We start from the raw sequence: 25,929 nt of genomic DNA, 5'->3' as shown, positions 1-25,929 counted from the left end.
GTGGGTATAATACATGCAGGGCATCCCTTTCAGGAATCAGTATTGCAAGGACATAGAGGAACAAACATCTTTTTCTTCAGAACAGAAAAAGGTCAGACTCTGCTGTTTTTTTTCCTCAACAAAAGTGGAGTTACACTTCAAATGACTAATTTTATTCTTACTTAAACTTTACATTACACTCCAAAAATTGTTGCAAAAAGAACAATTGACTACTGTCCTTGATATTTTATTTTATTTGCACTAACATCCAAATTTTCAGGACAAGCTTTTGTGGTGTGTCCCCTTCAAGGTCAGTACTGCTCTGACCTTGAAGAAGGAGACACACCCTGAAAGCTTGTCCTGAAAATCTGGATGTTAGTGCAAATACGATCATGCCTAGAATCATGGTATAGTCGAATAACAAGTACCAGTGTGTTTAACTGATACACTGCTCAAAAAACTTAAAGGAACACCTTTTAATCAGAGTATAACATCAAGTCAATTAAACTCCTAGGATATTGATCTGGTCAGTTAAGTAGCAGAGGGGGTCGTTAATCAGTTTCAGCTGCTTTGGTGTTAATGAAATTAACAACAGGTGCACTGGATGGGCAACAGTGAGATGACCCCCCAAAACAGGAATAGTTTTACAGGTGAAGGCCAATAAAAAATGTTTCTCTACTCATCTTTCCTGACTGTTTTTCACTAGTTTTACATTAGGGTCAGTGTCACTACTGGTAGCATAAGGCGATACCTGGACCGTATAGAGGTTGCACAGGTAGCCCAACTCCTCCAGGAAGGCACATCAATACGTGCCAATGCCAGAAGGTTTGCTGGGTCTCCCAGCAGAGTCTCAAGAACATGGAGGAGATTCTAGGAGACAGGCAGTTACTGTAGGAGAGCTGGACAGGGCGGTAGAAGGTCCTTAACCCATCAGCAGGACTGGTATCTGCTCCTTTGTGCAAGGAGGAACAGGATGAGCACTGCCAGAGCCCTACCAAATGACCTCCAGCAGGCCACTGGTGTGAATGTCTCTGACCAAACAATCAGAAACAGACTTCATGAAGGGGGCCTGAGGGCCTGACTTCCTCTAGTGCTTACTGTCGGGCACTGTGGAGCTTGATTGGCATTTGCCATTGAACACAATAATTGGCAGGTTCCCCACTTGTGCCCTGTGCTTTTCACAGATGCGGGTTTACCCTGAGCACATGTGACAGACGTGAAAGGGTCTGGAGAAGCTGTGTTGAACGTTATACTGCCTGTAACATCGTTCAGCATGACCAGGGTGGTAGGTAAGTGATGGTCTGGGAAGGCATATCCATGGAGGGACGCACAGACCTCTACAGGTTAGACAATGGCACCCTGACTGTCATTAGGTATCAGGATAAAATCCTTGGACCCAATGTCAGGCCCTACACTGGTGCAGTGGGTCCTGGGTTCCTCCTGGTGCATGACAATGCCCAGCCTCAAGTGGCGAGAGTATGCAGCCAGTTCCTGGAGGATGAAGAAATTGATATCATTGAATGGCCCTCGCGCTCGCCTGACCTAAATCCAATAGAAAACCTCTGGGACAATATTTTTTCGTCCATCCGACACCGCCAGGTTGCATTTCATCTGTTCAAAAGCTCAGTGATGCCCTTGTCCAAGTCTGAGAGGAAATACCCCAGGACACCATCCATCGTCTCATTAGGAATGACATAATAATAATTGGCTAAAAGGCAAGTGACTGTTAAAAAAAGGCTTGGGCAGTTGAACACTGCCATGGGGGGTATGTACCAATATATAAATACCATACAGTGGGTAAAGGGTCTTTTTATACCGCTTCGAGGGCAACATTAAAAATACACAAATCTTGAGGGTTATATTGACCCATTGGTTCTGATGGCTGGGTCAGGGTTCGGATTCAGAATCACAACAAGACACTACACAACAACACATCACATTGCTTCCAAAAGCAGGTCCTATAAACCTTTTGTTGGTCCCTTGGTGGTTCTGTACAACTAAGAAAGAAGGAGAAGACCCAGGAGGCGCACATCAAACAAAACCCTCAACTTCCCCTGACATGTTTCGTTCCTCTCACGGGGCTTAGTCATGGAAATTTCTATGACTTAGCCCTATGGGTGGGACAAAAAAATGTGAGGGGTGTGGCCTGGATGGAGTCTGGGCTCGGGCCTCTTTTCACTCTTTAAATGTGGGTTTTGTGTGATGTGCAGCTCCTGGGACTTTTTCTCCTTCTTCATTGATTTCTATGGAGCTGAGACATGTTCTTTCTTTCCCTACCTCCACTCCCAGCGGTTGCCAACACAAGGACTTAAAGCGGCACCCTCAATTTCTTTGTAAGGAGTCACAGTCTGTACAACCAGGTCATACCATTTTGCATCTGTTTATAGCTCATATTACATAGTATGAGAAGAAATCAGTTTCATCTCCTTGCAACTAATAATTTGGAATTAATTAGATAAAAAAAAAATAATTCTACTAATCTTAAGAAAGTTAGGGTTTGCAGCGGACAGTCTGTTGCTTCCAATATGGGACAACCTTTTCACCACTGAGAATTCTGAGGCCAACAGACCTGTAGCCCAGTCCAGTGTTGGTCACTATTCATATTTACACTATTCATATTGGTCTCTGTGTCAGGGGTTTGTGTCCACTGTAAGTTCATGTGTTCCTTGGTGGTCACTATCCCTGAATCCAGTGATGGCCACCAACTTTTTATTTAGCGATTTAGCCTGTGGCCCTTGTATTCGTGAATATTGGTTTTGTGCCCATTAGGGCTCCAGGTACATTTCTGAGTAGTCATAGTGATTTTCCAACATACAAAGGAATTTGTTGAATAACTCACAACTCACCCTTAATGGCAGCCAAGTAAGCACGCATTTCCCTCTGTAGCCTGGAACCTTCTGCCTGTAAAAATATAATATATTTAGAATGCTGTAATACGCTTTTTTATGTTTTAGTAAAGATAAAGCTAGATGCAGATTCAGATTTCATCAAATTTAATATACAAATTTAATATACATATTTAAAAATGGCAATAACTAGCTAGTTATTATTAGGACTTACATAAACACACTCTATTCAAATTACTGTACATCACGCAGAAACTCATGCTACATAGTTAAATAATTTTGTTGATCTGGCAAATAAAAATCCAAAAGTGTGTGATCAATTTAACATAATCTTGAGTTCCTAAACGCAATTCTATAATGAGAAAAATATCTGAAAGATTTCCTTAACGTACAGCCTCAGTAAAATCCAAAGTTGCATTGTATAATTACAGTTTTGTATATTGTACAGTTCTTCATTTCAGGCCTAGAATGGAAGAAAATAAGTTTTGACTATACCTACAATTTCAGACACAGCAATTCACTTGTTATTTAGTTCCCTATTTTACATTTTGATTGAATGTGGAAAAGTTAGTTCATCTCTAGTTTTAATTACTGTCTGCGTTTCCACAGGAGGGATTCACCCTCCTTGTTTTCCTGGTGGACATTGTGGTGGAAAGTGATGGGAAATTAACATTTCATAGTTGCCACCAGAACTGAGGGTAAATCTTGCAATTTGGACACCTGTTCCTTTGACAAATGTCTAAGAGGGGGAATTTCCCCATTTTGCATAGATGTCCCCTCACTTCCTGATGTGTCTCTGGGATAGGTAATGAAGGAAAATCTCCCCAATGGGACAGAAACAGGAAAAAAAACAAAGAGGGGATTTAAACTTTCCCACCTACCTTATTCTACTCAAAACAAACTTTTGCCTTCATAGCTGTCTATGGTTTATTCTTTTAGTGTTGTCCTACTATGTGCTGTATGACATAAAATTTGAACTAGCAGGTGGTTATTCAAAAGCAGTCATGAGCTATTGAGTTATTATATTAGCAAGCTTATAGAATCATATAGAAAATACACTGCATATGTTGTATTTTAGCAAAATTGTCTTTGTACATTTTTTCAAATGCTATTGTGTATAGCTCTAACAACAATGATAGTGAGCTTATACTTACATGAAAAAATACAAACATAAAATCATATATATATATATATATATACAATCATTACAAAAGGTGCAGTCTTCAATAGACTATTTTGTGTCAGGTGAAAATCAGTATAATATACCAGAAAATCTATCAACACAGACGTCTTTGAAGCCCCTGAAATCTGAGAATGTGAGCAGTTAAAGCAGAGTTCCGGCCACTTTTAAAACATTGTGCCATCCAGTTCATTCTTGGCTGTTAAAAACGCAATGGTTTAACTTATTTTAAATGGCATATGTATCCTCTTCCTTTTTAATCCCGCCGTGGAAAGGTAATTTTCGGCCACAAATTGACTCCTGGAAGATGAATGTCCTCAATCCCAGGAGTCAATGGGCATCAACAGCCACATGTTTTACTTTGAGGTTACTTGATTGATAGAAGAGGTTTCCTGGCCGACATGCAGTGGGGCACGCTTCTATCACACTACACATGCACAAGACCGGGAGGTGCATGCTGGGTAGCCAGCTTGCACCAAATCCTGGAATAGAGACCCAGCGGGCTTCACATGCCCACAGTCTAGATGGCCGTGCTGTACAGAAGGAGCAATAAGTTATCAATGCTGCGCAACTACAGAAAAGGGGACACTTGAAGATAGCTATATGTGAAAGAATGAGCGGTGACTGTATCAGGTGTAATTTTATCTTAAAAAAAAAAAAGTCCGGAAATCTGCATTAACTACTTCTAGGACTATGCTGAGGTAAGCTCCAGAATACCCCTCCTTAGCTATCTGATGCATTGCATTGTAAGTTGTGCTAAGGACTTTTTATAGCATGGACATGGAAAGTCAACATGTTTGATACTGCAAGGTCCCATATTTTAGAGGTAACCAAAGAACACTGCAATGATGGAATTTCTAAAATGTTATACCTGGCAGTGTCTATTACTCAGGTATATGCTTATTACAACCTTTCCCTTGTATTGACGGATTTATTTTTGTTGAACACATTATTTTACAATATCGGGATCATTTAAAAATGTTTTGTGTAGGGTATTCAAGCAACAATGCCACTCCATTGAGGAAGATAAGAAGAAGATGTCTCCTTGGATTTTTTATTTACATTTACATTGCCCTCCTTCCTCCAATGGAGCCTCCTGCTGAATGCAATGCTCCACAATTAAAACGAAATGAAAAATGCAAGAAAGCATCTTATAACTACCACAGCAGTTAAGTAGAATTGAAAACTAACAAAGAACCACCCTCCACCTAGATTCATAAAATGTGATAGGCAATACAATGTATTATTATTGTCCAAGGACCTATTGATCAATTTTGAATGGATTACATGTTTAAAGATTTAAGATATAATTAGAATTATAAAAAATATAACATATTTTGCAAGCAAACACAATCCCCTCTGAGAATATTAGCTGTAATTATTTCACCAGTTTAAACAATTACATTTAATTAAATATTGGTATAAAGAGGAGAAATGCAATGAACGTTTTAGTATCCATTTACTGTAGCTGTTACAGCCCTTTACACGTGCACCATCTGCAAGATCGCTTCCTATATGATTCCGGCCAAATAACATTTTCAGAGTGATTAGGATAAAGCACAGATTCTCTATCCACAGACAGTCGCAACAACATTGAATGAAAAGGGCTCTAATTTAGAAAAAAAAAATCACTAATGAAAGCTGTTGGATTTTTCCTGAAATAAAACAGGTGCAGATTTCACGCCGTGGGTGTGATCCAAGCGTGTAACCAAGAGACCTAAATAATGAGAACATATGCAGCAGCTCCTTTGATGTAAGCAAATTCATTTATCACTCTTTTACTAAGAACTGAATATTGTAAAAAAAAAAAAGCTTTCTCACAAAATAATGTGTTTTGTTTGCTATAACATTTAAATTAAACCTACAGGAAAAATTATGTATTACTAAATTCCCAACATGATCCTTTTGCTGACTCTATAAGCTGTTAACACATACCTTTTACTGGTACAAATAAGAAGCATCCTCACCTTTGTTTTACTTAAGGTATTCCCCCCATCCCTGTCCATTGAATGTCACAGGCCAAAAATGACTTTTTAAAAAGTCTTTCTTAGTACAGGAGGTGTGATGGTGCTTGATCCACTGGAGGAACTAATGGCCAATGGCTCCCACTGCTGTCTTAGCCAATGAGGAGGGAGAATCCCTAGAGAGCCAAGACTCTTGTGCACAGAACTGGAGGAAGATCGGCTCAGGTAAGTATTAGGGGGGCTGTGGGGGGCTGCTGCACAAAGAAGTTATTTTAACTTCATGCATAGAATGCATTCATGTAAAAAAAAAAAAAAAACCTTGAGCCTTCAGAACCACTTTAATTTAATATTCAAGCTTTTATGGTTTTTTTTTGTTTTTTTTTTTAGCTGTTAAGATAGATTTGGAAGTGAACTTAGGGAATGAAAGAATAGAACAAAAACAGATCATGCATTTGCAATTTTCACTTTATGTCATATAAAAGATAGAGGCAAAACAGTGATTTTCAAGGGCCTAAATAACCCCTTGTTTCAGTCGGGGAGCTTTTGAGGCCCCCTGAAATACTTTGGTACATATGTATTTTTTTCATTTCACCTAAACGATAGACCCATAACTTGAGTCAACACATTTTTTAAGTGCCTCAAACCCCCCATCTTCAACCTGAGGCTCCTGAAATGTGTTAGCTAATGTTTTTGCTCGATCTTTTGGTCAAAATAAAACAAAAATATAAATACATTATTAGCAGTTTTTCTTTGGCTCTCCACTCCTTCAATGATTCCAATATCAGCTAGTTTGGGGATAGACATATTGATGAGGTTCTGTTTGTAGCTATGCAAACAGCAGTGATGGTAGTAACTGCGTTAAAGTAAACGGCGTTAATTAACGCAGTTACTTTAGAGGGTAACGAGTAATCTAACCGATTACTTTTCCCCTCATGGTAACGCCGTTCCCACTACTTGGGCGGCGTTACCGCAATTACATCCACCGCCACTAGATGGCAGTAGTGTAACTCCTCTATGATATATACCAAGGGAAAGGGGGAGAAAAAACTGAACCTCAGGAAATCACTCTGAGCCGTATCGGCGTATGAGGGTGTGACATATAGTGTATATAGTCTATTTCCTCAAAACCAGCAGCATATAGCCTGTGGGCCAAGCAACTATTAAGAATATGAAAAAACAAAAAAAGAGAAAAGCAGTTGCAAAATATGGCTCCAACAAAGGTGAGGTATTATAAACAGCAGAAAACTTTATTAGAGAAAAATAATTGAATAAAAAATTAAAGCAACAACATCAACACTATATGAAATAGTATATACAATTAACCCACTGACATGGAGATAAAATCATGTATTGGGTCCTGTCTTGTGGAATGCCGCTGCTACGCTATAAATAGACTCCACCCACCACCCAGATGGCACATGTGGGAATCACCCTGATGATTAGATCAAGAAATTATCATGGAATTTAACCACCCTATATTTAGTAAAAATATGTATGGATATACAGGGGTCACTTCCAGATATGCGTAATTGCCCAGCTGGGAATAATAATCAACTTGGTATAAAAGACTCAGTCCATAGTGATGCAGGGATTTCCAAAGTTGACCGCTGGATGCAGGGTCCTCACACCTGTGTCGGTGTAAAAGGCAATTGCTCTACCACAAGCTCACTCTGGCAAATGGATATGTAGTTTTATGGCTTCACTTCCCAAAGTCTTCCAACATTATATAGACAAAGACATTGCAGTAGACACCACATAAAACAGCACGGACGTGGCTTAAAGCAGACAGACAAACAAACGAAGCAAGCAAACTGACAGCTTGAGGCGGTGATTCAGCGTATACGATTTGATATTGAGACAGTGTCTGTGTCTGAGCAATCAGAACACCTATAGAGTGGAATGTCCTCTGGTCTGTGGGTACAGCGGTCCGGGATAGGTGACTGAGCTCACTTTAGACACATGTGGTATATCTCAAATAATGCGATCAGCCTTTCGTACAGTTTTGCAGTATGGTCTGTTATATAAGTACCGCCAGGGCTGACAAGTACACAGGCATAAAGCGACAGGAGCAAAGCCGGTTACTGACCGTATAAGATGTGTAAGTCCATGTGGTTTGCGCTGCGCACAGTCTGTCAGTAGCTGAAGGATCAATCCATGGGCAGGTCCGGCCGTGGTCGATCTGTTGAAGGAGCAAGCCGTGATGTCCGCCAGAGGGTGTGGGAGCTTACCATCTACCAAGTGGTGTTTGAGCGCCAAGCAGTCAGTCCGTGTGAGCGGTCAGTGTCCCAGGCAGGGTGGAGGGTGGAGTCCGAGAGCGTAGCAGCGTGTGACGTCGACGCGTTTCGCGTGACGCAGCACGCTTCTTCAGGACGTCAATTTTTTATTCAATTATTTTTCTCTAATAAAGTTTTCTGCTGTTTATAATACCTCACCTTTGTTGGAGCCATATTTTGCAACTGCTTTTCTCTTTTTTTGTTTTTTCATAACTCCTCTATGACCCTGCCGCTGTCCGCTCTCGCGGTGGAGAGAGACTGGAGTCTGGAGATACAGCGCGCCAGCCAGTGCCCAGCAGGTACCCCCGCAATATATATATATATATATACATATATATATATATATATATATATATATATATATATATATATATCACAGCCACTGGACAGTAACAGGAGGGACAGCAGGAGGGACAGCAGCACAGGAGGAGTCAGCCAGAGTACAGTCACAGACAGCCTGGAGGATGGAGACAGACGGACCTCACCAGTGTGCCACACCACCAGCAGCCACCAACACCACCAGCAGCCAGCCGGTACAGAAAAAAAAAAAAAACATAAAATACCACAGTTAGGACTCAGACCCCACCAGTGTGCCATACCACCAGCAGCTACCACCACCAACACCACCACCAGCCACCACCACCAACATCACCAGCAGCCACCACCACCAGCAGTCACCGCCACCAACACCACCAGCAGCCAGCAGGTACCAAAAAAAAAACATAAAATACCCCAGTCAGGACTGGAGTGGACTCAGGAGTCAGACTCAGGTCAGGTACCACCGTACCACACTGCCAGTACCCCCCCCAGTGCCACACCACCATTCGCCACTGCACGCCACCACCAGTTCACCAGCACCACCAGTCCACCAGCAACAGCAGCAAGTACCATTCGAGTAAAAATAAAATACCACTCAGTCAGGACTGAAGTCACTAAGGAGGACTCAGGTCAGGTACCACTGCCAGTACCAGTGTACCACCACCACGCAGCCAGCCGGTACCACTCAGCAAATACCTACTAAGGTACCACTCAGCAAATACCACTCAGGTACCCACTGCCACTGTACCACGCAGTCGGAAACACTCAGTAAATACCCCTCAGGTACCAGTGCCACCAGTGCCACACAGCAAGTACCACTCAGCAAATACCACTCAGGTACCAGTGTACCATACAGGTACCACAGTGCCACTCTCAGCAAATGCCACTCAGGTACCACTCAGCAAATACCACTCAGGTACCAGTGACATATTTGATTATTTTTTTAAAGTAACGCAATAGTTACTTTCCCTGGTAATTAGTTACTTTTTTACTTTTTTAAGTAACTAGTAACAATAAATAATTTTTTTTTTTTAAGTGACATGACCAACACTGGCAAACAGTGAAACAGTTTGCATAACACTCATACAGTTGGTCTTTTATGTTGCCACTTGAGTTGGGTAGCAGTGAAAAAATGTATGCTGAGGTAGGGCCATACATTATACAAATTTCTTTCCTTCAACCGCAAGTTGAAGGAAAGAAAATCGCTAAACAGTCAGTGTTGATGGGGGAATTCCTCCCTCTGTGCTATTGTGTTCTGGCAGCTGTCAGAATACAATGATCACTGATAGTAGCTATAGCCGGTGGCAGTGATGGCATGAGAAAAACCAGACAGTCTGGTTGTACTGAAGTTGATCAATGGACGGAACTCAGTACAACCAGCCTGCCATAGATGCAAATGTGTTTGGTTCCTGTTGAATCGGCTGGATTTTGATCTGTCTATGGCTGGCCTAAGAGGTTTGTTAAAGCTATTTGGTCTTGGTGTTAGTTTAGTATATTTCTTTGCAAGTACATTTTAAATAAATCTAAATGAGAAAAAGTAAGACACTAAGTAGTAAGTGTATGTAAGTAGCAAAATATGGGTAACATATTATAAGTTGTTTTCAGAAAGGTCCCATTACCTGTGTGAAAAAATCAGTTGCAGTGAAGGGGAAAGTCACAAGCCCAGAGTCAGCCTTTAAAAGTTCCAGCTCTCTCACCTGTATACCCTTATGGATCAAAACAATTTTCACACATCTACTCTGTGCCTATTGATTCAACAATAACTTTGCCAATTCTTAAAGTGGTAGTAAACTTTGCTTTGTGACTTTTACCTACAGGTAAGCTTATAATAAAGTAATACTAAACCTATAGATATTTGCCTATTTGGCAGCCACATCATACTCATGGGGTTCCTTCAAAGGTCTGTGCCACTAAAGGGACTCCCACGCACATGCGCAGGAATGCTGTCATCACAGCTTGGCCATTCAAACAGCTGAAGCCTGCAAACCCAGAAGCCCTGTCAGCAGTGACAGCATGTCCCCTTGGTGGGGTTTGTTTAAAGGTAGCTCTTCCATAATGTGCTAGTATGCAATGCACATTATGAAATTACCTTTAAGGCGGACCAGACTTTTTTTTTTCTTATAACTTTACTACCGCTTTAAGATGACAAATATGACAATATTGCCTTTGTAGAAATTATTCCAAATTCACAATTGAACAGTTATAGAAATTATATTGACGCAAGCTTGCGAAAAATTCAATTCAAAAGACAAATATATATATTTTTTTCTAGTTTGAAGTTAGTGTTAAAAAACAAGTACTGTTACTGAAGTTAAAAAAAATACATACCGTATATTCTATCATTTTCATATTTATAATGATACCAAAATTATATTTCTGATACAAAGGGTGGAAAAGTCAAGTAGGTAAACTAAAATCGACCTATACTGAATAAATAGTAATAAGAAGGCTGAAATGGGCACCTTTTCTGGAGAAAAAGCTCAATGCTTCATTTAGTGACGGTTATATATCTGAAAGTTGAGGCTCCTAATTACGTTATCTATGCTGAAAAGAAATATAAGCCAGTTTGAACTCTGATCCTCACCCCTATAGGAGAAGTGTAGAAATATAAAAAACAAACATAAATGGTTAACATATAGCATATATGGTGTAGCGCTCGTATTAATAATACATTGAACTCAACAGTCCAAATAAAATCAAATGGTTGGAAATCAAGTCCATCAAAGAAAAAGAGAGATGTGCTCCCCGTAATGCATGTCACACTTTCACCATCCTGAAGTCCAGTGCATAAAGACCACCACCAAAAGGAGAGAAATGGCCCCTTACCGCAATACAATGATCCCCACCACAGAGATCATTAACCGCTTATGTTGGAAATCGGATGAACCATGTAGATGACAGCCCAGCTCACTACGATGACCACATCAGCTCCGCTCGATATGAGTGCATAAATAAAAAAAGGGGACAACTCCCATAGTGAAGTACAGTCACACATTTATTGGAGCAAGGACTAAAAAGTGGCAACTCACATTTAGAAGGAGATATTAGAGCATATATCTCAAGGGAGCGATCCCAGGACCTGGTTCCCAACCAAGAAAATGGCCGCCGCGTCCCCTCGTGTGTCTCAGCGTGGCGTGACGCAGGGAGCCGCGGGGGGACGCGGTGGCCATTTTCTTGGTTGGGAACCAGGTCCTGGGATCGCTCCCTTGAGATATATGCTCTAATATCTCCTTCTTCACTATGGGAGTTGTCCCCTTTCTTTATTTATGCACTCATATCGAGCAGAGCTGATGTGGTCATCGTAGTAAGCTGTGCTGTCATCTACATGGTTCATCCGATTTCCAACATAAGCGGTTAATGATCTCTGTGGTGGGGATCATTGTATTGCGGTAAGGGGCCATTTCTCTCCTTTTGGTGGTGGTCTTTATGCACTGGACTTCAGGATGGTGAAAGTGTGACATGCATTACAGGGAGCACATCTCTCTTTTTCTTTGATGGACTTGATTTCCAACCATTTGATTTTATTTGGACTGTTGAGTTCAATGTATTATTAATACGAGCGCTACACCATATATGCTATATGTTATCCATGACCTTATACTCTAATTTAAGATCAGGTGTTGGCAGCTGTATGCAATGTATGTGGTCATTGTGACCTTTTAGCATTTTATGTACACTTTGTATTAATGCAGTTCTTTTTACATGATTTTAATCATATCTGATATTGACATTTTTTAGCGCAGCAATACCCCCAAATTTTTTAAACATAAATGGTTGCTTACCTGCTGCAGCATCGGTCCAATAATGTCAATAGTGTATTTACCTGTTATTAGGAATTTCCATTTTGAATTATTCATTGAATATTACCAGTGGACACAACTGAATGAGTTAAATTAAATCAGAACTCTATATAAATATATATATATATATATATATATATATATAGTAATAAATATAGAGTATATTGCAATATTTGGGGGTTGTTTAGCTCAGTTTAGTGCTCACTAGTAAGTAAAGTCCACTCCAATTGTGCTATTTAAGGGCTTGTTGGCCCCGTGTTATTAAAGAGAGAAAAAAGAAAATGTCCAGCAAAACAAACAGTTGCCCACGCAGGGGTATCCACCATCAATCAAAAACAAAGAAAGATTCAGCCTCCTGGCTCTCTTTAGGACCACCGCTGCTTAGGCATTATGCCTCAAGCCTCATGACGATATAACGGTGTCCTTGTATTCACGTACAAACACTGTACCTCAGTTTGTACTCTTTCTTTCACAGCCTACTTGCTGCTCCAGCCCACAAGTTTGGGCCCTCTCTCTGCTCTGTCAGACTGCACCATGTAGACATGCACGCTTGCAGCTTCTACCTTACACCCACATACTCTCCTTGGGAAGTGGAGCCCAGAACCCTGGTCCTGACTTACAAAAACCCAGTACGATCAGTGTCCTGGCTTCTCCTAAATCCTGGTCTCAGCATTGAAGATTTTCTCCCGGATCACAAAATCCCCAGGCTCCAGGTACCAAACCAGATTCTTCCAACCACTGACGAAAACTGGGAAAACAGTTTCCACCAAATTAAACAAGTATCCTGGAGCCCCTCAATCTGCCTAGCTGAGAATCCTTGGCGATATACACCATCCCAAATAACTGCACTGTCACTATATATATATATATATATATATATATATATATATATATACACACACAGTATATACAGTATATGCACTCTTCAGCATTCTTTTCAAATCTGCCTTGGTGAAGTTAATTTAGAAAAGAAAAATGTATATTAATAAACATGAAAGTGAACCACTGACATAGTAATTCATCAAAGGATATGCAGCATATATGTGGCTGCTATTCAATGAATCTGAAACACATCCTTTGATTTGCAACATAAAATTGTCTGCAGCATTAATGCATACATTATTCCCTTTCAACAGGTGCATATCAGACTACAGCTACAGTTAATGGTCAGAATGAAACCATGGACATGCTGCAGCAGATGGCAAATGACTTTGGGCATACTACAGGATATGGTCAGAGACTGTACACATGCTATAGAAGTTACAGTTTATACATATGCAGACAAACAAAAAAAGTACCTCTCTAATGCTTCTATCATTGATATCAGCCAACATGACATGTAATGAACTGGAGCAGATCGTATAAAACAGCTTGTCACACTACAATATGCTAGAGAAAAATGGCAACCTATCATACTGAAGCCTCGTACACGCGCAATGAATTTCTGCCGACCGGTCGTCCGTCTTTTGTCCAGAGTGGTGTCTGTTGGTTGGAATGTGCTCTAGACTGCACGACAGAATTCTACTTCAGTAGTGAAATCATGTGTTGGATTGCTTTCTTTGTGTTCTTTCATCTCTGAGCAAGCCTAGTCTTGCTCATAAGATTTTTCCTCATCGAAATCTGTACTAATGAGACGAAAATCGGACGTGTTTTGACGGTCGACAAAAATTATATAGCCTGCACACCAGGATTTTTTCGGCCGAAAAGTCGGAGTCGGTTGTCGGGAGCATCATACTAACAAGCCGAAAATCGGCAGATAGGTCGTCGGACGAAATTTCCCGGCCGAATTTCTACTTGTGTGTACGGGGCTTTAGGATGCCAACAACTGTGATCAAAACTAAACTAGGTAATGTAATATGGCTTCAGATTTCCACCTACAGGAGAGGTCACTCAGATGCGTTTCATCCCTTAGTGGTCCTCAGCGATTAAGCGCACTAGGGGGTGAAAAGTGTCTGAGGAGCTGTGTGTGATCGGTTTTCCACTTTTTAGTAGTTTATACATTAAAACACACAGGTCTATCCACTTCAATCTATGTAAGTGTATGTGTGTGTGATTTTCATTCTCTAAAAATTCCCGTAGCCTTGTATATTCGGCTTCCTGAGGAAAACATCTAAACGTTTTTTGAAGCCGTTGACACTCCTAGCTAATACCACTTTATGGGGGAGAGAGTTCCACATTTTTACTTCCCCCTTCTAACTTCAAATTGTGGCTGCATGTCCTCATTAGTGACCATAGAGTAAACAGTCTATCACAGCTACCAAAGTCACCTTTTATAAATTCACACAATGTAGTTATATCCACCTTATGTGCCTCTTCTCCAGGGTGAATAACTGTAATCTATGTAATCAACCCTCATAGCTGAGCCTTTTATTCATTTTGTTTCCCTTTGCTGAGCTCTTTCTAATAGAAACACAGTCTTTCTCGAAGATTGGTGATCAAAACTGAACTGCATATTCAAGATGAGGCAGAACAAGGGTTTTGTAAAGTGGTCGATTTATTGATTTATCTCTTTTATATATGTCCTTTTTAAAGCATAATAGTATTTTACTGGTTTTGTTAGCTACATACAGCTTTGCATGCTATTGCTAAAGCCTAGTACACACTACACTACACTACGCTCAACCCAGAGGACTGAATGAAAAAAAAACTGACAGCTCAGGTCGGAGCCAATGTACTAACTACCTGATGTTGGTACGGTGATCTTCCCCCTGTTCTTTTGTGTTCTGACAGGGGGAACGCCCCCCGCCAGAACACTCTGATCCATTGGCTGAGAGCGTTGATCGGGAGCTGATTGGCAGGCCTTTTTTAGTCATGCCCCATCGACAGAAGCTGGCCGTCCGGCTGCAGTACACACAGGCCGAAGCCACATGACATTGGCCCGTGTGTTCTAGGCTTTATGGGCCATACACACTATAAGATTTTCTGAAGACTTTTTCCTTTAGACTTACCAAAACCAGATAATATGAGGTCAAACCTAAACACTTTAAATTTGTATGCAATCTGGCAGGCCCTTGCACTACATAGAAAAGGTAAATCTGAAGGAAATCGAACCACAAAAGTTGGATAGTGTGTATCCAGCTTAAGTATGTGATCTACAAGCACCCTTAGATCCTTTTTTCATCACTGCTTTTCCAAGGAGAGCCCCTTCTGATGTGTACTGTGGGCATATATTTTTTGGCACCCAAGTGCATAACTACATCTCTCAATATTGAGCCTCGTCTGCCAGATAGCTTCGCAATGCCCTATTTTGTTAAGATCTTTATGTAAGTTTTCTACATACTGTGTCAAAGTTGTTTCCCACCATAATCTGGTATCATCTGCAAACACTGAAATCGAGCTTTTGATTTCAAACTATATAACATAAATAAACAAATTGAACAGAATCGGGCCCAAAACAGAACCCTGGAGCAGACCACTCACAACTGGAGGCAATTCAAAGAATGAGTCATTTATTACAACTCTCTGGACCTGTTCATGTAATCATTTTCCTGTCCATGTACAGTACATACAATTTCATGTTGTCGGAGACTGGGGACATGCTCCAGGAGACAAGAGACACATTACAATGACTGTTGGAGATAATTGTTACACATTGTGTTCACTACAGCTTTCCTAAAAATGACTGAAAAAATGCCAGCATTGATATTTCTCTCTGCAAGATCCACTATAAAAGGAAAAAATATAAAAAGTAAGATTTTGTGAAAGAAATAAGCCAAACTATTTAGCAACTATAAGCCAATTTAAAGAATATTTTTGATTACTTGCTTGAATAGGCACCAAAGCACAGAATACTGCCTCATGGGGTCCCCAAGGGGCCACACAAGTGCAAAATAACTGCATGTGACTCTCTCAAGCAACCTTCAGACTGAGAGAGAGAGAGAAGGGTAGTGCTTGACACCATTCAGGTTTACTGCATTAACAGTATTGTACAGCTCCCACATATGCATGTCATCTGTGTATTTAGCTTTTTTGTTTCTGTAGTCAGTACAATAAAGTTTGGTGATGTTTTAAAAACATGTTTCAGTTTTTAAAAGGTCAATCCACCCAAATCTGAGATTTCAGTTTTTGTAGATGCTGGAGAGTAAGCAACAAATTCCTATATATCTTGGGGTTCTTTTGGCATGAATTTTGGGCCTGCTTGGACATTGCATTCCTTCTATTGTTTCTTGCTTTTTTTTTTTTTGTTTTGTTTTTTTTAGCCTTTTGCAACAAGAGGTACCAGACAAAACTAAGGTGGGTATGAATATTTGAAATCCCCATGACAAGAACACAGTCAGGTATTATGGCAGGGAGATTTTGCTTTTGCAGTAACCAAGATATATGAGACCAGGGACAGACTCAGCTCACCAAGATTCACGTTTTACTAAAATATATATTTTTTTTTTGTGGACTACCTCATAATGATATGTAGCACCCTGCTAGTCAGGTGCTAGGTAAAAGCAATGAGATGCTTTCCTGCTTATCAGGGAGCAGGATTTCTAGTTAGGCCTGTTACATGTGTCCAGGTGTGATTCACTTGGTCTGAGGGAGTGTCCCCACTGTATACAATAGGTGAGCCTGTTGGACAGTGGAGGAAACGAAGCCAGTGACACCCAGGCTTTTGTGGCAGTCCCAGTGGGAGGGCCCAACAGTGGTGCATCCTGGGATTGACCATAAAAGCCTGGGACACATGTGACAGGGGTCTTTGGGCGGGAAGCCAGGTCCCAGGAGGAGGGTGATGGCTGTTTCTCCTCCTGTTAGGTTGGAAAGTGGTCACAGGCAGTCGTCCTAGTGGACCAGAGTGTGGAGTTGAGCTGTGAGGTCGAGGAGAAACTGACATTGGAACGGTGGTAGAGATTCCTGTCCGTGAGTACCAGGGAGCTTGTCAATGGTCTGCCCAGGAACGGGACCACTCCAGGGAAAGTCAGTGGACAAGAATAAGCACACACAGTGGGTCAGAAAGGGGGTGCTAAGTTAGATCCTGAAGAGAAGCTAAAGTGCAGTTCATCGAGTAAATCTTCACCTCAGTGGCAAAGTGAAGCAGCGGCCTTGCCGCATCCTCTGCAGTTAGATGTCCTCAATCTGTGCATAGTTTCTAGTTGGAGTAGCCCATTCATCCCTTCTCCTATCCCACTATAAAATAAAAACCCAAAAAAACAAATCCCCTGGACTGTTCATTGACTGAGCCAAGTGTAAAGTAAGGAATATTTTACAGACTGTTGCTATGGATAACCCAGGGGAATCCACTTTAAGCAGCTCCTACGGGGGCAGTGCTACAGATATATGGAACAGCAAGTGAATAAAATGTCACATTAAAATATTTTTTAGGTAAATTTTGCAAAAGCACATTGTAAACCAATATATTCTGTTAATACTTTATTTTAAAGTAGAAGTGATCCCATCAATTTAACAGTTTCAGAAAACATTTACATTCCTGGTACGTGCTGGAAATGCTAGCTGTCACATTGGTTGTGCTCGCAATCAAACTGTCAAACCATCCAATGGCTGGTGTCATAACTGATCAGCATCATGGCAGTTGATGGTCAAACAAAGGCCAATATGTCAGCTTTCTTGGCTGAAAACTTCCACTTTTATATGAGTAACAATTGCTTCTTCTTTGTTTCAAAAAATGTTGCTTTACCTTATTTCAGCATTTTTGCCTGCTGATCTCCTTCAGCTACTCTACATGCATTAGCTCCTGTATCAGCTGCACATCATTGCTCCAGACTGATATCCTGTCAGTGAATTAGGTGGATCAGGCCTTAGGAATGTGTGTCAGTACACCTGTTTTTAGTTTCCACCAGGAGTATAATTGACAGGATGAGAACAGAGATGCACACATAGGAGACAGTTGTCACTCTATAACAGAAAGTGCCTGAACAAGGACCTTCATGGTAGGATCATCCAATATTATTTAAGAAAAATATGAGATTTAGGCCCCTTTCACACTTGTGCGACTTAAAATGCGTGTGATTTTACCGCGATTTTGTTGCCACGATTTGACGTGACTTTGATGCGACTTGAAGCAATGCCTATATCTTTGGACCTCAAGGCACATTAAAATCGTCCAAAAGTAGTGCAGGGACTACTTTGAAGTCGTTGCAACTTGAAGTCGTACAGATATAAATGGTACTCATTGGAAATCATGGAAAACAACTTGTCATGCAACTTTGCAGTCCCAAATCGCAGGACAAGTCGCACAAGTGTGAAAGGGGCCTTAAAAAAAAAATAAAAATAACCGTTGGAGTTACAGAAAAAACATTTAAACTTAAAGTGTTACTAAACCCACAACAGTAAAATCATTATAGTATATGCAGTAAAGCATGCTTGTTATACTCACTGTGGAACTTAAGGGGTTAATCCTCTGCATTGTGCAAAAAGGCTGTTTGATGCTATATGCATAGATTCTCCCCCTCCTGCACTTCCCCCTGGACAAGTCCAGATGAGACCCAGTGTGTGAGAGTCAGGCTGCACATGCTCAGTTTGGTCTCTATTGCTGGAGAGTTTTTTTTGGAACTGGTCATGTGATCGGCACAGCATCAATCAGTGCTGGTGGGACAGAGGGTCAGGGGTCACTCAGCATCAGAAGACATGTCAGAGGAGAGTGAAATCTTCTCCTACAGGAACATTCAGGCCTCAGCTGGACAGTATATAACGGTTTTATTTTAATAAAAAAAAAACACATTAATTGGTCATCTGTACTTCGGGGATGCATTATAGTTAATTGCATGGTTTTAGTAACACTTTAAATATTTTCCTCAATGGCCATCAAGCATATAAATTCACCTTGTGTGCACCAAATGCCTTAGGAAGTGCAGGTATTACCCTGCAAAAGTAGCAGTGATATCATTATCATTGCACATATCCTGATTAGATAACAGAGGTGTGGGAGTAGCCCATCAGGCCCTACCCACTACAGGGTGCCTGCAGAAAACTAGAGGAGGGGGCAGGTACAAGACCAATAAACATGCACAAGGAGAGAGAGCAGCAGGGTCTGGTCTTTATTACAGAAAGTTTTGGCCCTTCATGCTGGCTTATTATATTGATCTGGAAGAAATACACAAGAGCGCAAAGAATACAAAGAAGAAGAATACCACATGACTCTTGTATTTAGACCATATTTGCTTGATATGGAAATCGGATTTACTATATTAAAGCTTCAATGCAATTTTAGTGATTGTTTTTAGATCTAATTTAAAGTAAAGTCTAATTAGTTTTAAAAATTCTCCCTCCGACCTCCTAACACGTTTACTAACCAATCTGTTTGAAAAAAAAAGATGTGTGTACTTGTACCTATTTTCAGCCCGCACTGGTTACGTGATCCCCTTTGTTAGCCAGCAGCAGCAGCTGCAGGGAAATGGAGAGAGTGCCTAAAAATGGCTGGGAAAGTCAAAAGTGATGACGTCTCCTATAAGTTCCCATGGTCCAGACGTTGTTGGCAGTCTCTCCTCTTTCCTGCAGCCATCGCTGGCTGATACAGGGAACCAGAACCAGATGAAAATAGGTGAGCATATGCATCTTTTTTCTCACTAGTTAGTTAGTATAGGTCAGTGATGGCAAACCTTGGCACCCCAGATGTTTTGGAAATACATTTCCCACAATGCTCATGCACTCTGCAGTGTAGTTGAGCATTATGGTTCCAAAACATCTGGGGTGCCAAGGTTCGCCATCACTGGTATAGGTGTTGGGAGGAGGGAGGGAACTTGCTTAAGACTAGTTAGGCTTTAGCTGGAATTCTACTCTTATATAAGATCACATTAGGTAAAAACAGCAACTCTTTTGTAGGAATCACAGCATGCTAAACACACTTTACCTGCTTTTTCACACCAGCAGCTGTGCATTCAGCACTGGAAGGAATAACACAGATGTGTAGTCCCAACACACCTGGTTTGTAGGGCCCTTGAGTAAGAATAGCTTTTTTGTTCACTTTGTTATGGCACCACTGCCAGGTAACAGTACACAAATTCTGACAGCATCCTTTAAGCAAAATACATTCCCTGGAATTCATAAAGACTGGCGCAGACACATTTTGCCAAAGTGTCTCTTTTTGCTCTAAAAGTGGTGCAGAATGTGGCAAATGAATGCACCTGTCTAGAACTTGTACTTGAATTTTGCACATGCTGTTCTACTTTTATTACGCAAGACACTTTTGCAAAATGTGTATGCACCAGTTTCCCAGTTGGTCTTAATTAGCTGATTTTGTAAGATATGAACTATAGGTATTTCTTTTTTAATTTGGTGCATTCAATGCACCAGGATGTAGAAGTGGCACATTCAATGCACCACAATGTAAAAGCGGTGTGCTTTAGAACTACTTGAATGTTGGGCACGAGTTGCTGTCACAAACAAAAGTGTAACAAATGCTTGCTGAATTTGGCGCAATACATTACCAAGAATGACAAACACCATAAAAGTAGTGCAGAAGCTTTATTGAATTTCCCTTGTTGTATCTAACCCCCTCCCCTCATCATTCACACATATTTGGGAGCCATGTTTTTGTAACCAAGGGCAGGCATGTTTTTGAAACATTTTCTGATTTTAAAACTCATCTTATGTCCACAGTTATCAATATCTGCATTCGTTGGGCCATTGACGGCCAGGACATGCAAGACATTAGTACTAAACCTGATGTATTAAAATAAGTATAGCTTGTATGGTCCTAGAAATTGACTCAAAGTAAAAAGGGAAACTTTTTATGTTAAAAAAACTAACCTATTTTTTTATTTCAGAATCTTAAAAAACTGCACATTATGGTTCACCCTTTAATCAAATATTGTCTGGCAACTAGTTACAGCTTCTTCAGTGAGCAATTTGGCAGAATGTTACAACTGGCAGCAACAGATGCATTTCAAACTCTAAATCTGTTTAGGTCGAGATTCAGACACTTGTTACAGGACAGAAATGATTTTCAAGTATCAAAACAACAATATGGTAAGAAAACACATGCCTTGGTTGTTAACTGCATTCAATCACTAACTGCAGAACAAATTATCTTACTCAGTAGGCCAAAAAGCACTGTGTCAAGTTTTACGCATCCCATTATTTCCCATCAGAAGTCAGCTTAAAGTGAATTGAAATCTGACTGGCTTTCAGGCCTCATGCACACCAGCGCTTTGGCATGTGTGCGTCACATCTTGGCTATAGGAGGCACAGGTGCAGCACCCAACATCAGCTTGTCAAAATCCATGATAATAGTGCAAGAAGAGAAGTCAGCGCTTGGAGGAAAAAGGCAACTAGCAAATCAAGGTCAAAATACCTCCACCAATTAGCAGCATAAAAAGAGCATTATCTTGCAGCAAATCCCTCCTGTGAGTGTACACTGTTGGTGGTGGTTTGATGACGTTCATAGCCTGAAGTTTGTTTCATCACTGGATACAACTTTGGATGAACTGGTGGAAGTTTTATACATTTACTTACACATTTGGATGAATTGGTGGAACTTAAATATCTACAACATTTCATTATTTGCTGCTAATTTTTTTTTATTTATTCATATATTTACACATGTCTTGTCTGTATTTTAACAGTCATGAATTTTTTCTTTTTTACACAGTGTAAAAAAAACTATGACAAGCGAAATACATGGTGGCTGAATGATTGCTTTTGGCACCGCTCAAAATATAGGTGGTGAAAGTATATTCCTGTGTCCCAGAACATGGAGTGCAGGCTTGTCCTAATACCAATCCAGAGGGTTAGTAAATGTATGGCTTGCACCCAAGGGTTCTAAATGAGCTCAGTCAGGTGATTGCCAGACCATTATTCTTGATCTTTAAGGATAGTTTACAGACGGGTATGGTGCCAGCTGATTGGAAAAAAGCCAACGTGGTACCAATATTTAAAAAGGGGCCGAGATATATCCCGGGTAACTATAGGCCGGTCAGCCTAACATCTGTAGTCTGCAAAATTTTGGAGGGGATGATAAGGGACCACATACAAGACTTTAGTAATGAAAACGGTATTATAAGTAGTAATCAGCATGGATTCATGAAAAATCGTTCATGCCAAACCAATCTATTAACCTTCTACGATGAAGTGAGCTGCCACTTAGATAAAGGTAAGCCTGTGGATGTGGTGTATCTGGACTTTGCAAAGGCCTTTGACACCGTTCCCCACAAACGCTTACTGTACAAACTAAGGAAGGTAGGTATGGACCATAAGGTGAGTACCTGGATAGAGAACTGGCTCCAGGGGAGAGTACAGAGGGTGGTGATTAATGGGGAGTACTCGGATTGGGCGGGTGTGGAAAGTGGGGTCCCCCAGGGTTCTGTCCTGGGACCAATCCTGTTTAATTTATTCATAAATGATCTAGAGGAGGGGATATCTAGTACAATCTCAGTATTTGCAGATGATACTAAATTAGGCATGCCAATATCTTCTATGCAGGATGTGGAAATCTTGCAAGCAGACCTGAACAAAATAACGGGGTGGGCAACTACATGGCAGATGAGATTTAATGTAGAAAAATGTAAAGTAATGCACTTGGGGGCCAGAAACCAGAAAGCAAGCTACTCACTAGGGGGGGAACCTCTGGGTGAGTCTAGGATGGAAAGGGACCTGGGGGTACTGGTAGACAACAGGCTTGGAAGTGGCATGCAATGCCAAGCCGCTGCAAGCAAAGCCAACAGAATACTGGGTTGTATAAAAAAGGGGATTCACTCCAGAAATAAAGAGATTATTCTTCCACTCTACAAGACTCTGGTCCGGCCACATCTGGAGTATGCTGTCCAGTTCTGGGCACCGGTCCTCAGGAAGGATGTGCTGGAACTGGAGAAAGTCCAGAGAAGGGCAACAAAAATAATTAGGGGAATGGAGGACATCGGCTATGAGGAAAGACTACATGCACTGAACTTGTTCTCTCTGGAGAAGAGACGCTTGAGGGGGGATATGATATCAATGTACAAATACTGTACTGGCGACCCTAGCATAAGGAACAAACTATTTAGAGTAAGGGAATACAATAAGACACGTGGCCACTCACTAAAACTAGAGGAAAGGCGGTTTAACCTTAAAGTGCGTAAGGGGTTCTTCACTGTAAGAGCGGTAAGGATGTGGAATTCTCTTCCGCAAGCAGTCGTATCAGCGGGGAGCATTGATAGTTTCAAAAAACTATTGGATGGACACCTTAAAGACCACAACATACAGGGGTATACAATGTACGGTTAAAAGCAAACACACACACATAGGTTGAACTGGATGGACTTGTGTCTTTTTTCAGCCTCACTAACTATGTAACTATGTAACTATGTAACTATGTAAAGAAAAAAGTATTGCCGCTACTCCTGACCAGCTCAAGTGAATAAACGATAAAGAGCTGCCTCAGCCTACATGTCTCCACCAAACCATACGCCCTAATAAAATGAAACAAAAAACTGCGCTTGGGTCTATTAAATAAAAAACAGCTGCTGCACATATGCTGGATAAAACATAAAAACAGTATAAAATTGAAAAGCAGCGCTATATAAAAAGTCCAGGTATAGGTAGGGTCCAGCTGATTGGTCTCCTTGAAGTGCCACCACCACCAGAGAGAGAGAGCAACCCCAATGTGCAGTGTGATTGGGGTTGCTCTCTCTCTCTGGTGGTGGTGGCACTTCAAGGAGACCAGTCAGCTGGACCCTACCTATACCTGGACTTTTTATATAGCGCTGCTTTTCAATTTCATACACCCTAATACATTTCACCCCAACCAGCTTAGTCATAGGGTGTGCATCAGGGTGTATAGTTTGGTGTGATATGTAGGCTGAGGCCACTCTTTGTCACTTATTCACCTGGGCTGGTCTGGAGTAGGGGTAATCCTTTATTCTTTAGATGGTAGCTGAATACTGTACCAAGCAGTACAATATGTAGCCAATGCAACTACAGTATATTACAACCAACAGCGATCTACTCATTCTGCCTCCTCAAAGGTCCACATAGGCACTGGAACCTACCTCCATATCAGAAATGTGACCAAACTCCCTAGAGCGAACAGTTTGCCTTGCTTCCATAGTGGCATCTGCTCATGTGTTCTCAATCTCAGCACACAACATTCAGCTCTCTTTCTCTTGTAGTTCTACACCTTGGTCTAATGCAGCCTTTTTCAACTGGGGTGCCTTGAAGTTTTTTTTCATGGGCGACTTGGCAAAATGCCTAATAAATTGCCCAAAAATTGTGTCCAAGCTGGCGTGTGGATGAAACCTGCCTTTTTAGTTACACTAAGTCACAGATTTTCATTGGGTACTATTACAACCTTCCTGTTGCCTGTGTCCTAACGACCTATGGCATCATCATATCATTTGGAAAGGATTATGTCAGTCGCCTGCAAAGCATCCTTGTTTAATCCACCCCTGCCCATCTCCATCAGCATTGGGCTCACATTTGCTGAGTGATGGAGAAAAACTGAGGGAGAAGAGAAACATTGGAATACTATTCAGAACGTTTTCAAAAGTGTTTTTGTTTTGGAAGAATAAATCACCTCTAACATTTTGTGTCCTACTTGGACTTGTGGATGTTGCTGCATTATGTAAAATTATTAGAATAGCTTTTACATTTTGGAATGGGGTGCTTCAAGACTGTCCATTATTTTTAAAGGGTGCCTTGGGATTGTCTATATTTTTAAAGGGTGCCTTGACTGAAAAAAGGTTGAGGAACACTGGTCTAGTTCCATGTCCCACCTACCATCAGTTTTATTGCAGTGCATTCTGAAGCATGGGAGAAGTACTATCAGACCTGCTGGTCCTGTACACCTGTAAAGAGGACCTGTCACCATTTAATAAATACAGAGCTATGAGTAAGGATGATCGAACGGTTCGGGTCGACCATCGGTTCGACCCGAACATTGGATGTTCGATATTCGGCCGAATACCGAACTTTTTGCGGCAAAAGTTCGGTATTCGGCCACCAGAACCGCCCAAAATGCACTGGGACAGGAACTGGGCTTTAAAAGCTCGTGATTGGCCCAGAAACGTCTGCAAAAGCCAATGAGGGGGCAGGAGTCTCCTAGGAACGTGATTGGAGTGACTACGGGGACCAGAGGCCAATCAGGAGTGAATACGCCCCACACTATATAAGATGGCCCCGCCTAACCCCTAGCACAGTTATCCAGATCCTGTTGAAGAGAGTTGAAGCAGTTCTGTCTGACTCCTGCTTGCTACACTACATTTCCTATATATCGAGTGGTTCTAAAGCTCCATATAGCAGAATTGTATTTAGCTTACAGCCAGTGTAGATAGATACAGCGATTGTGCTGGTTCTTAGAGTTACAAAAAAAAAAAAAAACTTAAGGGACAGTGTCAGTCTTCTGCTGTATGGAGCTTTCTATTTAGTGGAAAGGGATATCTAGTGTAGTTAGGGAACTTTGTACTACATTAGTTAGATTTGAAAATTGAGTTTCTGTAGGGAAAGTGTGAGGGTTCTGTTTAGTGAGCACGTGGCACAGTGCTGCTCTATCACAGCAGGTATACGTGCTTGCTAGGCAGCAAAATACAGTGACAACTTAACGCCTGTTGTTCAAAGCGTTAGGTGCACTGTACAAAAGCCTTTGCAACTGTGCGTGACACGCAACTGCTGTGCTGTATCCAGCGACAACTGTGGGTCGCATAGCAGTGTGCGTTT

The 25,929-nt window shown here is 41.1% G+C and overlaps 1 protein-coding gene across 2 annotated transcripts in view; it reads right to left on the bottom strand.

Moving 5' to 3' along the window:
- The window catches only part of LOC309555504 (amphiphysin-like), a 324,425-nt gene that overhangs the window by 138,771 nt on the left and 159,725 nt on the right, over positions 1-25,929 (bottom strand). For both annotated transcript variants that reach the window (XM_082257544.1, XM_082257545.1), the window contains exon 3: positions 2,826-2,880. In XM_082257544.1, the coding sequence (XP_082113670.1) occupies positions 2,826-2,880 (55 nt within the window). The remainder of the gene's footprint in view (positions 1-2,825; positions 2,881-25,929) is intronic.

Source organism: Pelophylax lessonae (genome assembly GCF_965119305.1).
Source record: "Pelophylax lessonae genome assembly, chromosome: 5".
NCBI lineage: Eukaryota > Metazoa > Chordata > Amphibia > Anura > Ranidae > Pelophylax > Pelophylax lessonae.
This window is presented reverse-complemented; position numbering and strand designations above follow the sequence as displayed.